The sequence below is a fragment of the Rhinoderma darwinii genome, chromosome 8, assembly GCF_050947455.1.
Source record: "Rhinoderma darwinii isolate aRhiDar2 chromosome 8, aRhiDar2.hap1, whole genome shotgun sequence".
In the NCBI taxonomy this organism is placed as follows: domain Eukaryota; kingdom Metazoa; phylum Chordata; class Amphibia; order Anura; family Rhinodermatidae; genus Rhinoderma; species Rhinoderma darwinii.
The window spans coordinates 31,688,890-31,704,678 of record NC_134694.1 but is presented as its reverse complement, the minus strand read 5'-3'; the positions used below and the strand labels follow the sequence as shown (position 1 = coordinate 31,704,678).

At 46.1% G+C, this 15,789-nt stretch overlaps 1 protein-coding gene across 2 annotated transcripts in view; it reads right to left on the bottom strand.

Moving 5' to 3' along the window:
- Positions 1–13,582, bottom strand: part of ANAPC13 (anaphase promoting complex subunit 13) — a 34,841-nt gene extending 21,259 nt beyond the window's left edge. Inside the window, exons 1-2 of one of the 2 annotated variants that reach the window (XM_075834234.1) lie at positions 13,458–13,582; positions 1,663–1,768 (exon numbers count right to left, since the gene is read on the bottom strand). In XM_075834234.1, coding sequence (XP_075690349.1) covers positions 1,663–1,761 — 99 coding nt within the window. In that variant the 5' untranslated portion in view covers positions 1,762–1,768; positions 13,458–13,582. Of the gene's footprint in view, positions 1–1,662; positions 1,769–13,244; positions 13,388–13,457 lie in introns of those variants that run through there. The other variant, XM_075834235.1, reaches the window with a different exon arrangement.
- Positions 13,583–15,789: the final 2,207 nt, after the last annotated feature.

Below are 15,789 nucleotides of genomic sequence, written 5' to 3'. Positions count from 1 at the left end.
TATATGCCACCAGAACCACGGTTCTAGGTGGTCCACAGCCTAAGATATTTGAAGTGATCCCCTTCCCTCCAGACTCACAGTGAAGCAGCTTCTTGCTGATAGGACGGCGTCAGGGGCTGTGAGGTAGCTCCACCTCAGGAGAATCACTGGTGTGGACGCCCTCTAGGCTTGTAAGCGATTCATTACCATAATTGGAGCCAAGATCACCGTGGGCCATACCACAGGAAAAAATAAATAAAAATGAAAGCACCGCTGGAGTTCTGGAGACAGCAGTAGTAAGGCGAGACTGCTGGCTCACTTTCTATGACCTAGTGACAGGTCCTCTTTAAATGTAACAACTTTCTATTGCAAATCATGCAGAGCTCAACACAGCAGCCAACTCATTCATCCTGCTTGTGTTTATTGGATTTAAAAATGTGGCCCGATTTCTGGTAACTTCTTCAAATGCATAAATAAAAAGTAGTAGTCAAGTGGGTGAATAAAACCAGAAGTTTCAATGTAATCCCTAGACAGACAATACAGGATACAGGTATTAAAAATGCTACAAATGCACATGCCAATATTTAGTAGTTCACAATGTATTAAGTGGCCTTTTTTAGGCTACCATGAAAACCAATCAGCACGCTGGTGATGGCACTGATTAGGATAGGAGCCCCCCCTTCCTCTATCAAATTCCCTAGCTGCAGATATGGACCGTAATGTCCGAGAGGTGAAATGGACGGAACCAGATCTCATATCCCAGATGTAACAGCAGAGATCCTGCTGTGAGTACCAGCTGGGATGGTGTGGGCACAGAAGCTATGGCTGCACTATCACCAAGACGTAACAGTATAGTAGTTCACAGGATTGACCGTCTCCCGCGATTTATATGGGGTTAAATCTACTACAGGGCCTGAGGGGCGGTACATGACAGTGATTCTCGGAGTTCTGGTTTCATGCATTGACCATTCAGGACCCACAATAGACATAACAGTGATCCAGGGTTGGCCGGCATAATCTGGAGTCTCACCAGGTTTAGGCTGTTCTGAAGGCAGCATAAACTTATTCCATCACTGTATTACTTATCAATGATCAACAGATTTTATAAAATTCACTATTTCTTCTGCAGCCCAAGTTCACAAGATGCGGCTAGTCCCATCAATGATTTCCTTTCTCCCCATGCTGTCCATAGGGAGAAAGCTGCCAATCAGCAGTGGGTGGGTGGGGCAGGCAGCAGCTCATGCATATCGGGGGCTACATAGCACAAACTATTGAGACAAAAGGTCTGATTGGGTGCAGGGAAATGGGAAGCTGCTCATCCGCACTGCTTTAGTGCAACCCCCTTCCCCCTAAATGTAACACTCAGAACAAATCTCTCATTGGTAAGTGGGGTGATAACACAAAGCAAAGTTCCTGCATCCCCTTGGGTGACTGGATGGCAGCATTTTTGGTTCTGCTAGGGGACAATCCCCCCCCCCCCCCAACACATTTATAATGTATTGTAATACCTATGTATTCCTTTGCATTACAGCCTGTGCACATACAGCCTTTATGGCAATATCGCAGGTCACACCTGGGTGCCTTCAGTAGGCCCGACGCGGTCACACCACCACTGCCGTTTTTTTTTTTAACCCCTTGTTACATTTAGTAAATAAAAATAGACACTTTGACAGCTTTTCCTACCAGTGGAATAGTTACATCTTCATATGGTAATTTATCTTCTTTCCAAGCATCATCAACCAAATCTAAAATGCGTCCATCTCTCTGAATCTCGCTATCCATTCGAGCACTAGAAATGAAAAAAAAATTCAAATTAGAAAATAGAAGACTAACTCAACTGTGGTCCAAATCAATACTAAAATAGGTAAAACAGAGTTATATCAACTGTCTTATAGTAGCCATCGCCATACAAACATCGTATGCCTGTTATACGCATATTAGTACAAATTCACAAACTGCAGTCCTTTTCAAAATACACAACCGAAGGGAGAAGTCATGAGGTATTCACAGTCTTGACCGCAATAGAACGTAATGGTACATCCAGTTGAAGGCACAGGAACTGTGCGGTCAGAAGCGGGTGCCAGCTGTAATATACAGCCAACATACTGCTACAACAGCCGGGCATGAAGAGAACACAGATCTCAGCAGCTTAACCCCTTAGGCTGTGTTCACACTGAGTTTTTTGCAGGAGGAAAATTCCTCCTGCAAAAACTGCTCCAGACGGTTTTTGCACAGTGGTTTGACAAAAACGCGTCAAAACATTCGTCGAGTCATTTTTTTCCCTCTTTCTGACTGATTGAAATGGGGTTTTGGAGGCGGAAACCGCCTCAAGATGGATAATGACGCTTCTTTTTACCGCGAAGCGTTTTTTTTTACTCGCGGCAAAAAAAAACTCGTCCAACTCCCATTGAAATCAATGGGAGGCATTTTCGGGCGGTTTTTGAGGAGTTTTGCGGCGCGGTTTCCGCATCAAAAAACGCTGTGTGAACAAGGCCTTAGATGGCAACCGCAGCATCTAAGTGGCTACAGAGGAAGGGGCTCCCTTCTACCACCCATGAGTTGCTATGGCAGCTGGTGGCCTAATAAAGGTCCCTCGGCTTGCCATGGCAATAATAGATTTGTCAGTTTATCACTTACAGGCAATGCGGCTTTGGGATACTTGCAAAAGTAATGTTAAAAATATACGTTTAGACCATCACAGCAATTGTAACAACTTGTATAAAGTTAACTTGTTATTTTGAACTACATGGTGAACATCGTAAAAATGTAAAAGGGAAAAGCGGCAAAAAACTACAGCGCAATTCCTTGTTTCTTAGGGTATGTTCACACACACTAATTACGGACGTAATTCGGGCGTTTTTGCCCCGAATTACGTCCGAAAAATGCGCCTCAATAGCGTTGACAAACATCTGCCCATTGAAAGCAATGGGCTGACGTTTGTCTGTTCACACGAGGCGTATATTTACGCGCCGCTATCAAATGACGGCGCGTAAATAGACGCCCGCGTCAAAGAAGTGACCTGTCACTTCTTGGGGCGTAATTGGAGCCGTTATTCACTGACTCCCATGAAAAGCAGCGCCAATTACGTCCGTAATGGACGCTGCGTTCAAGCGCCTGCACATGCCGTTACGGCTGAAATTACGGGGATATTTCCTCCTGAAAACATCCCCCGGACGCTGTCGTGTGAACATACCCTAACAATTCCACCTCCACCTATAAAATCTATTAGACCTCGTGCACACTTCCGACACCGTTTTCACGGCCGTTTTTGAGATCCGTGTGCCCGTTTAAGCGGCCGTGTGCACTCAGTGTTTGAGCGCCGAGCATGTTACTGTCCAGGGTGCTGAAAGAGTTAATGGGCTGCACTGATCGGCGGTTACTCTTTCAACACCCTGGACAGTACCATGCCCGGAAAATAAAATTTTAATGAAATAAAAAAAAATAAAAAATAAGTTCATACTCACTTTCCTCCTGTCCGGCCTCCAGCGATGATATTTCATCCATGTCACCGCTGCAGCCAATCACAGGCTGTAGTGGCGGTCACGCACGTCAGGATGATGTCAGAAGGCCGGCCTCCAGGGATGACGCTTCATCCCACGTGACCGCCTCTGCAACCAATTACAGGCTGCAGTGGCCTCTGCAGCCAATCACAGGCTGCTGCGCCAGAAAGGAAGGTCGGACTGGAGGAAGAAGAGGGACTCGTCACCAAGACAAACGACCGGGTACGTATGAATTGCTTTTTATTTTATTTTTAATCAGCAGCCTCTTTTCCCTATCAGTGATTGATAGAGACAAGTGGCTGCCGATTAGTGTGATATTTCTGTTATGTATTTCTGCCCGCCTGGCCGTTGCTAGGCAACGGCTCCGTCCCACACGGACGGATGCCTTCCGTGTGCCTTCTGGTTTTTTTGAAGGCCCCATTGACTTGCATGGGCCTCACGGTCACGGAATCTCGGACCAAAGTAGGACATGCTCTACTTTGGATCGGAACGGAGCAACGGGACCGTCAAAAAAACTGAAGTGTGCATGGCCCCATTGAAATGAACGGGTCAGGGTGCTAGCCGTCAGAAAAACGGCTAGCATCATGAAGAAACACACTGAAGTGGGCATGAGGCCTTATACGTACACCAAAATGGTTCTATTAGAAAAATATAACTTGTACAGTGCAGAAAAAAAAAAGCCCAAACTTCTGACATGTCATAGGGATGTGTCAGAAGTTTGGATTGGTGTGGGTCCGAGCACGGAGACCCCCACCAATCGCTAGAACGAAGCAGCTGAAATGCTCGTGTGACCACTCAGCCTCTTCGTGTCTGTTCGGACAGTGTTACAGAAAGAGCGAGGAGAGTGTGCGCGCGTGCACACACGCTCTCACTCTCTCTTCAGCTTTCAAGATTAGTCTTCTGCCGAACTGACAAGGGGGCGTGTCTCTGCTACGGACAGTGTAAGCGCTCCCCAGCTCTTACATTGTCCGTAGAAGTGACACGCCCCCTTGCGAGTTCGGCAGACAAAAGTACAAGACTGATCTCTCGCAAGAGCTGAGAGCTCCTGTCCACAGCTCTTACACTATCCATAGCAGTGACACGCCCCCCTTGCCAGTTCGGGTGAAAAAGACTGCAATCGCACGCTCGCTCTCCTTGCTCTTGCTGTGGCACTGTCCATATCTGATTGGACAGTGTCACTTCCATGGCAACACACCCCCTTGCCAGTACACGCCCCGTTGACAGTTCAGGGGGTTATTTAAATATCGGCCGCCAAATATAATGGCACCGATATCTAAATAACGGAGGGAGGTAGAAAAAAAAAATGTCAAGTGCCCCAGGATTTGTGCAGCCCTCCCCATTATATGCTGCACATGTATGGGGAGGTGAAAGGTTCTCTTTAAAGGTTTTATCCAGCTTAGACGTTTATGGCATACCGGCAGGATATACTATAAATGTCCGACAGATGCACCTATTTCAGGAACAGAGGTGGGGGGGGGGGGGAGGTCTGTGACGTTCCACCTGGTGAGTTGGCCGTCTATTCCGGCAGGGACTAGGTGGAGAGGGGGCCTCGGATGCACGCAGCCCTCTCCATTATGTTCTAGGAGAGTTACGGAAACAGCTGAACAGCACTTGCTCGGCCGTTTCTGTAAATCTTATAGCACAGAATAAATAAAGCCACGCACATGCACGGCCTCCTCTCTATTTAGTCTCTGCACGGAACTAGAAATCAACGACCGCCTTACCAGCCGAAACGGTGGTTGGGTGAACCCCATTCTAGATATTGCTGTAGGTCCCAGAGCTGTGGATATGCCATAAATGTCTAAGTTGGGAATGACCTGTTAATACAGACCAGAGCCCCCCCCCCCCCCCTTTAACACAGACTCCCTTTATACAGATCGGTTACCAGATTACCACTTTAACTCTTTAATTGCCACTGTGAAAAGATGTATTGGTGGTTATTAAAACAGCCCCGTAATTTCGGCCGTTACGGACGCTGTAGTGTGAACATACCCTTACTGTGTGCCCAAATAGCAGTTTATGACCACATATGGGGTATTGCTGTACTTGGGAGAAATTGCTTTACAAATGTTGTGGTTATTTTTTCCCTTGATTTGTGGAGAAAATTAAACATTTTGAGCTAAAGGTACGTCTTATTGAAGAAAAGGGATTGTTTATATTTTCACTGCCCAATCCTAATACAATTTATAAAACCCCTGTGGGGTCAAAATGCTCACTACACCTGTAGATTAATTCCTCAATGGGGTAACATGTGGGAGGTTTCCAGTTTTGTCCCTACGGGGGCTTTGCAAATGCGACCTGGCCTCCGCAAACCTTTCCTGCTAAATTTCAGCTCCAAAAGCCAAATGGCACGCTTTCCCTTCTAAGCCCCGCCGTGTGTCCAAACAGCCATTTTTAACCACATGTGGGGTATTTTAATCAGGAGAAATTACTTTACAAATGTGGCGGTGCTTTCTCCTTTAGTCCTTGTGGAAAGGAGAAAAAAAATAAAAAAATTCGCTAAACCTACATTTTCTTTGAAAGAATGTAGATTTTAATTTTCACTGCCTACTTCCAATAATTTATGCAATACACCTGTGGGGTCAAAATGCTCACTATACCACTAGATAATTTCCTTGAGGGGGTCTAGTTTCCAACTGTTTTGGCACCGCAAAAGCCCTTCAAACCTGACATGGTGCCTAAAATATTTTCTAACAAAAAGGTGGCCCCAAGATTCACTAGGTACACCTTTGATTCTGAGGCCGGTGCTTCAGTCCATTACCACACTAGGGCCACATGTGGGATATTTCTAATAACTGCAGACTCTGGGCAATAAATATTGAGTTGCATTTCTCTGGTAAAGCCTGTGTTACAAAAAAAATGGATTAAAAGTGAATTTCTGCAAAAAAAAAAGAAAAAAATAAATAAATAAATATTTGTAAATTTCACCTCTGCTCTAATTCGTGTGAAACGTCTAAAGGGTTAAGAAACTTTCTAAATGCTGTTTTCAATACTTTGAGGGGTGAAGATTTTAAAATGGGGTGACTTATTCGGGGGTTTCTAATATATAAGGCCCTCAAAGCCGCTTCACAACTGAACTGACCCCCTGTAAAAATAGCCTTTTGAAATTTTCTTGAAAATATGAAGTACAGTAAAAAAAATAGTGTACAATAAAGAAATCTACATTGAGGAAACCATACAAAAACTACAAACCAGGATGAATCTTCACAGACATACAATAAGACAGGAGGTGGATACACCCGTGGGAAAACACTTCTCTGGACATGATCACAGTTTGGCAGATTTAAAAGGTCCTAATACTAAATGGTCATTTGGGAATTCAAGCTGATGATAAAATTCAAGTCATTGACACAAGGCCTCAATCTAAGGCCCCATGCACACGAACGTAAAAACGCCCGTAATTACGGTACGTTTTTACGGGCCCATGGACTTCTATTGGCCACGGGTACCTCCCCCGTATGCTTACGGGAAGGTGCCCGTGCCGTTGAAAAATATAGAACATGTCTATGGGGCTCCCGTAATTACGGGTGACTACGTGTGTGCACCCGTAATTACGGGAGCGTTGCTACGGGACGTCAGTAAATAGTCACTGTCCAGGGTGCTGAAAGAGTTAAACGATCGGCAGTAACTGTTTCAGCACCCTGGACAGTGACTTCCGATCACAATATAGATCAACCTGTAAAAAAAAAAATTTCATACTTACCCAGAACTCCCTGCTTCTTCCTCCAGTCCGGCCTTCTGGGATGACGTTTCAGCCCATGTGACCGCTGCAGCCAATCACAGGCTGCAGCGGTCACATGGACTGCCGCGTCATCCAGGGAGGTCGGACTGGATGTCAAGAGAGGGACGCGTCACCAAGACAACGGGCGGGTAAGTATGAATTTATTTTACTTTTTCTGCGGAAAGGGCTGTCCCTTCTCTCTATCCTGCACTGATAGACAGAAGGGGCTGCCGATTACTGCAGTGTAATTTTGCAGCGAAAACGTGCCCGTAAATACGGGTGGAATCCGGGGGACATCGGAGCCTTATTTACGGGCACGGGTCCGTAAATACTGGTGCAATACGAGTCGAATACGTGTGACCAGGGACCCGTATTTACGCCAGTATAAATGGGAGGACAAAAGTACGTTCGTGTGCATGAGGCCTAACACCTGGATTTATGAGCCACTACATGACACGTCACATCTCCCATCAGACTGAATCCTAAGTCATCACCCCTATAACCTCAGTTTTATTGCCCCGGCTTATCTTAAAGGAACAGTGTCATCACAAATAAATTTTTTATATGTTAAAGATGTTAGTGCTTTAATAAAAACGTTTATATTCATTTGTGTGTTTGTGTTTTACTGTTTCTTATTTTTACACTTATTTCTTCCCTATGGGGGCTGCCATTTTTTGTTCCATTTCTGTGTGTGTCGATTAACGACACACACAGACATGGAATACGGCAGCCACAGTCCCATAGGGACTGTGAACGGCTCCCGTCCCATTGACTGCCGTGTACGGCGTCTGTGTGGGAACTGCGCATGCGCCGCTCCCACACAGTCCTATTCGAAATTGGCGCCGTCCGGCGCCATTTTCCTGTGGACCGGAAGTCGCGGCCGGACAGTAATATTACTACTTCCGGTCGCGGCTTCCGGACTTGTGCACATGGAACAGCGGCAGCAAACGGAGCGGACGGGCCGGAGGGAGCCGCGGCGGCAGGATCAGGTAAGAGATTTCAATGTATGTTAGTGTTTGTGTGTGTTTACTACTGTATGTAAACCTACTACACTGTGGGTTACCTCAAAAAATGGCGACACAGTGTAGGAGGTTAAACCTTTCAAACCCCTCGTTTATCCCGGCACTAGCCAGGATAAAGGAGGGGGGGATGCTGAGAGCTCACTAGAGCGAGGGCTTTTAACCCAATGTTGCAATGCTGCAATTTTGGGAACTAGCTCCATCTAGTGACCAAAAATGGGTAGTATTATAAATTAGAAAAAATTTATAATATTTCCTGACTCGCGAAAAAAATAAAAAAAATTTGAACAATGTTTAATCACCCACACACTAAATGTTTAATTTTTTAAAAAAAAACATGTTTTTCTGGCAACACATTCCCTTTAATGATGTATCACCTCATGTACTAATTGTCTTTGTGTAACATCTTAAATGTTGTGCTTTTTTCTAAGACATTCATTTGTAAACTGCCTGAAGAAGGAGCCTCTGCGCTCTGAAAGCCGCATATTGAACTTTTATGGTTAGCCAATAACGGTATCATACCTACTATACTTTTGTCTTTTTTTACAGAAAAGTATTTAACCTTGAAAATGTGAGAAATTGCAGCTAAAGTTCTAAGCCTTGTAACGTCCTAGAAAAATAAAACGATATTCAAAAAACGATGCCAATCTAAAGTAGACTTATGGGAAATGTTAATTAGCAACAATTGTGTGGTATAACTGCCTGTCTTACAAGCAGATACATTTACATTTTGAAAAATGCTAATTTTAGCAATTTTTCACAACATTTTGGTGTTTTTCACATTTAAATACTGAATGTATCGAGCAAATTTTGCCAGTAACATAAAGTCCAATGTGTCACGAGAAAACAATCTCAGAATCGCTTGGATAGGTGAAAGCATTCCAGAGTTATTACCACAAAGTGAAACATGTCAGACTTGAAAAATGAGGCTGTCAGGAAGGTGAAAAGTGGCCAAAGAGGGAAGGGTTAAAAGTGTACCTAAACTTTAAGAAAAAACAAAAAAAAACCTTGACATGTCAGTCAGTGGGGGTCAGAGCACTGTAACCCTACCGATCACTAAAACGAAGCAGCAGAAGCGCCCGGACGGGCGATGTGCCTGTTTCGGATAGGCTTTCCGAGGAAATCCAAGCGAGCGATGTGCAGACTCAGACTTTCCAATGAGCCCGTACACCGCTCTCACGGCTTTCCGAGGAAAGCTGAACAGAAACTAAGCGGCACAGAACTCACCCGAGCACCCGGGGTCTCAATGCGCAGACTCCCACTGACCAAAACTTCTGGCATGTCACTATGACATGTCAAGTATCACGAAAGTTTAGTTAACCTTTAAGGGTACTTCCGCCACAGCAGCGTCTTTTTACCGTGCTGCGACTAGGGTTGTCACGATACCAGAATTTGGACTTCGATACCGATACTTCGTTTAGTATTGCGATTTCGATACCAATGCGATACTTTGCCAACAGTAATAAAAAAAAAAAAAAAAGTTCTTCCGTTTTCTGATGTGAGGCGCGTGGTGTGATGAATTTTGAATGTGCCTCACATTAATAGTAATTAACCCCATCATGTTTCTCAGTCATAATGGGTTAATGTGTGAGGTACAGGATGGGGTTAATTACTATTAATGTGAGGCACATGGAGGTTAAATTCATCATCGCACCTCACATTAATAAGTGATAGAGAGCAGTGTTTATTTTTTTTTTTTTACAGCGTACACATCATAAATGACGCAAAAAAATTGTTGTGCAGGTTATTACGCCCGCGCCAATACCGAATATGTATATATTTTATGTAATGAGACTTATTTTAATGTTTATTGTAAAAAAGGTGTATGTGTATTTTTTTTTTAAAATGTAACATTACTTTGTTTTTAAACTTTAATGTACTGGCATATATCTATATACTGATAGTACACAGGCATATATCTATATGCCAGTACATTCGCCTGTGTACAGATAGTACACAGGCAGTTAGGACATACCTAAGTGTGCCCTAACAGGAAATATGGTCAGACAGCACTGGGGTCCTTCAATGGACCCTGGGCTGTCTGCCCATATATGGCATGTGCCTCAATCGCGTCACAGGGATTCCTGTGACGCGATCCAAGGGGCATCCCCCCCTTCTCATTTGCTCTTGAATGCTGCAGTCCGCTGTGATTGCAGCATTGAGGGGGATAGCGGCGGAGATGAGAGATTTCTCTGATCTCTGCCGTTATAGAGCGGGGCTGTGTAATACAGCCATTGCCCCGCTCCTGACATTAAGTGCGCGCGCGGTCAGCATGAGGTGATGCAGCCGGCGCTGCACTAATGAGCGGCAGTGCAGGGACTGAGGACAGAACATTGGGGGTATTTTGTAGTGCGCCCGCCATGTTCGGTCTTCAGTGCCGCCGCTCATTAGTGCAGCGCCGGCCGAATCGCATCATCCTGACCCCGCGCACTTGTTATCAGGACTCAGGAGCGGGGCAATGGCTGTATTACACAGCCGCAGCCCCACTCTCATACATGCATGTGTTACTATACTGAGCTGTGCGGCTGCGCAGCCAAGTATCGAAATACATGAAATAATGGTATCGAACCGTTTGGGGATGCAGAGTATCGAAGTTTCGATGCATCGTGCATCCCTAGCTGCGACATAAGCCCAGCATGGGTGTGCTGTGCCAGATGGAGCAGGGGTCAGGCTGTCTAAAGACAGTCAGGCACCTGCTCTAACAGCCATTACCAGAGTTACCTTTGATCACGGCCATTTAACCCCTTACATGCTGCATTGAATAAGGGGTATTAGAGGGAGGGTGCGCCTACGGTCTTAGCCGCATTATGGATTGTCGATGGTTTCCACGACAGGGGATCCTAAGAAAGCGGTGGCATTTAAAAATTTTATTTATACCACACGTTAAACCGTGTAAATTTAGAGAAAAAAAACCAAAATGACGGAATTTCAGGGTTTTTTTTCTATTAACCCCCCACGAAAAAGTTAAGAAAGGCTAATAAAATATCTACCCCAAAACCGTGGCATTAATACAACTCAAAACACAAGTCCTCATACGGCTCAGTTTACAGAAAAATAATAAAAAACTATGACTCTTGAGACGCAATGACGGAAAAAATATGGCAGTATTAGGGGCCGTTCACATAAGTCCATTGCACGTTTCAATTTTCCTCCGGCGCACTGCAGAACAGCCGGAGGGAAACCGATCCGAAAACGGTTCCCATAGATATTTATTAGATCGGTTCTGACACAGAGGACATCAGTTGTGGCACTGTACCTGTGCAGGAGCCGGATCCAAAGACGTTGGCTCTTTTGCACAACTGAGACAAACTGGAACCACTGGCACCGGATCCGCCACCATTGAAATCAGTTGTGATGCAAACGGAAACCTATGGTTTCTGCTTGTTTCAGTCAGGGTCCCGTCCTGACGGGAAGCTCAGACGGAACATCAGAACGGGACCCTGACGCAGACGTGAACGAAGCCTTATGCCTCGTGCACACTTCCTTCAACGTTTTAGCGGCCGTTTTTTTGACGGATCCGTGTGCCCGTTTTGTTGGCCGTGTGCACTCCGTGTTTCCGTTTCTGAGCGCCGAGCATAGTACTGTCCAGGGTGAGGAAAGAACAGGGTTGTTCAGCGCTAGTCACTGTAAAGGGTGCTGAAAGAGTTAATGGGCTGCACTGATCGGCGGTAACACTTTCAGCACCCTGGACAGTGACTAGCGCTGAAGAATGAGCATGCTCGGCGCTCGCAAAATACAATTCTAATGAAATAAAAAAAAATCAGTTCATACTTACCCAGAACTCCCTGCATTTTCCTCCCGTCCAGCCTTCTGGGATGACGTTTCATCCAATGTCCCCGCTGCAGCCAATCACAGGCTGTAGTGGCGTTCACGCCGACCTGGATGACATCAGAAGGCCGGCCTTCAGGGATGACGCTTCATCCCACGTGACCACCTCTGCAGCCAATCACAGGATGCCACATCATACAGGAAGGTCGGACTGGAGGAAGAAGAGGGACTCGTCACCAAGACAACGACCGGGTACGTATGAACTACTTTTTATTTTTATCAGCAGCCTCTTCTCTCTCAGTGATGGATAGAGAGAAGTGGCTGCCGATTAGTGTAATATATCTGTAATGTATTTCTGCCCGCCCAGCCGTTGCTAGGCAACGGCTCCGTCACACTCGGACGGTACACGGGTGCCTTCCGTGTGCCTTCAGTTTCTTTGACGGCCCCATTGTCTTGCATGGGCCTCACGGTAACGGAATCACAGACCAAAGTAGGACATGCTCTACTTTTGTCGGAACGGAGCAACGGGACCGTCAAAAAAACTGTAGTGTACATGGCCCCATTGAAATGAACGGGTCAGTGTGCTAGCTGTCAGAAAAACGGCTAGCACCCTGAAGAAAAACACTTAAGTGGACATGGGGCTTTACTTGGACACTGGTTCTGTGACATAGTAAGGGCTGATTCAGACGTGTGTGGCGTTTTTGCCTGCGCAAAAGCCACTTGCCTGCTCCGTGAGGCAGCAGCATATGATGCGCGGCTGCGTGATTTTCGCGCAGCCGCCATCATTATGACACGCCATTTGGATGTTTGTCAACAGAAAAGCACGCGGTGCTTTTCTTGTTTACATTCATCCTTTTGACAGCTGGTGCACGAAACAGGCAGTTCGCATGGGCATGGTTTTCACACACCCATTGACTTCAATGGGTGCGTGATGCGCAAAATACGCGGAGATATTGACCATGTCGCGCTTTTTGCGCAGCGGACAAACGCTGCACAAAAAGCACGGACTGTCTATACTGCCGCATAAACTTGTATTGGTCTGTGCGTGGCACGTGAAAACCACGCGGCCCGCACGGACGCAATACACGTTTGTGTGAATCCACCCTAAATGTATGGATGGCACAAATAGACTGTGAAGGGCATGAATTTGCACGGTCCCTGTACATTGTCTTGGCGCCACAGGAAATAAATCACCCTGTGCCAGCTGCTAATAGCGAGGACATGCCTGAGAATTCCATAGTGAACGAACGCGCACACCTTATTCCCGCAGCTCATGGACACTATGGTGTCACGCACCACCCCCTCATGTTTGGATTCTAGCACTCCGAGGTCTACTCCGGCGCTGAGTAAGCAAGTCCGTCCCCCAGGACAAGGTCTGTGGACCGATCACAGCAGAGTCGCACGCAGCAGGTATTATGTGCGCTGCACGCAGTAGCGAATCACAGAGTCGGCCGCTGTTCTATCACTCACCATGCGTGGGAGCTCCCGCTCCAGTTGTACACAGAGATATCGCCGGCAGTAAGAGCCGGAAGTGGTGAGGTAAAGGCCGAATCCTATACGGCGAAAGGCGCTCCTGACGTCAGCAGGCCACGTGACATTCGGGTTTAGCGCGTGACGATATACCGGCATTTCAGGCATCCCATTGGTCCACAGTCTTCTCAATTCCCTCCCCTCTCTTTTTTCCGCCTTAATGCCTGCCCCATTTACTAATTGCCCGCGCGCCACGGCGAGCGATGATGGGGGTTATATACAGGAATAATGGGAGTAATATACAGAGATGATGGGGGTTATATACCGGGAAGATGGCGGCAGACTGGTATATACAGGGATGATGGGGGCTATATACAGGGATGATCGTGTCCCTGTGTATCACCCCCATTATCCTTCCATATTACCTCCATTATCCCTGTATAGGACCCCGTAATTCCTGTATATAACCCCCATCATCCCTGTATATACCAGTCTGCCGCCATCGTCCCGGTATATAACCCCCATCATTTCTGTATCATTCGTGGTGATAATCCAGCATGCTTGTAGTGTGATGCTTGAAGGGGTGATGATTTATTTTTTAAAGCACATGGTTTGCTCTGGGATGCTTTTCGGTCTGTTCATGCTCACCGGCGTCTCCCTTCTTTAAAGGCCAGCAAGCACCCGTTCACATTTATCAGTTGCACCAGCATCAGTTTTTTGTCTCAAGTGATTACAACTGGTGCAAAAATGTATCAATTGTTTCAAAATTTTTACTGTAAAACCATCAGTTGTAATCGGTTGTCGTAAGGGCCTGTTCACATCACCGTTGGCTTTCCGATCCGGGGTTCCGTCTGAGGTTTCTGTCGGGTGAACCCCGCAACGGAAAGTGAAAGCACAGCTTCCGGCAGGTTTCCGGTTTTCCGACGGAATCAATAGCGCAGTCGACTCCGCTATTGATTCCGTCGGAAAACCGGAAACCTGCCTGAATGGTGACGAACGGAAACCATTAGCGATGTTTCCGTCACCATTGAGATCAATGGTGACTGAAACGGAAGCTGTGCTTTCACTTTCCGTTGCGGGGTTCACCCTAGTTTTCGATGCCTTCATATATACCCAATCTCACCCCACATCTCCTACCCACACCACGCCGGGATTGCTGTTGTTTCTATTTACATGACACGGTCCGGGTGTCAGCCGTTAAAAACAATCGTCTTGGTCCGTTTTTGACGGCATTCTGGTTTAATGAATGTTGGTACTTTACATTATGTTAGTGATGGGTTAAATTGCGTTATGGTACCACCAAATGCACCTTTGGTCCGTACCATAGTGCCGGTAGGCCCTATGGGTTAGTGATGGGTTAAATTGCATTATAGTACTAACAAATGCACCTTTGGTCTGTACCATAGTGCAGGTAGGTCCTATGGGTTAGTGATGGGTCAAATAGCGTTATGGTACCACCATATGCGCCCTTGGCCTGTACCCTAGTGCAAGTAGGCCCTGTCGGTTAGTGATGGGTTAAATTGCATATAAATATATATTTATATACTAATTTGTAAATTGTATTTTTAACAATTTCTTTAGTTCTTTTTCACCTAAAAAACGATCTAAGTATAATCTCCCTGATGACCCTGAGGAGGGGGAGTTAGAGACAGAAAAGGCTCACGATTCAGATGAGATCAACATTGAGGCGAGTAAAGATGTTCCGGAGGTCAGCGCAACACCAGAGACAGATAAAAGGGCAGGCAAATCATCTACCATGCCTGAATCTATCAGGAGGGGTCCACGCCGTACACCTCTCCAGCCTGCCCTTCCGGTCGAAAAAAGATGTCCGTCAAGTTTAACCTAAGAATAGGAGAAAGGGAAGGGATGGGAGAAATTAAAGAACTTTGTTTTACCCCTTTCGATCCCGAGGAAGGTTTAATCTGACTGGATCAATATTCAAAGAAGAATTCTATACATTGTCATAGGCAGGGTTGGGATTAAAATTTTTATCAACAGGTTCTCTGTTTTGCCGATGAAGACATATACGCGCCGGGGGGGGGGGGGGGGTAACAAGGCTCAGTTCATAAGTACAGCACCACAACAAAGCTCAGTACATAAGTACACCAGAAACAAGCTCATGTTACGTTGGGTACGTGTACCCACTAGACCGTACCGCCTTAACGGTATGGCAGCTGGCCAACAGGAAACAGGTCAAAGTCTATAGTTCATATAGGTGTAAAGGGTTTGCCTGACACAGGTTCTGTGTCAACGCCCGGGTTTAATCAGCCTTCATCAGCTCTTAGGTCTAGAGTGACGCGATCTGTTACCACTCAGGCTTGCAGGCTGAGGA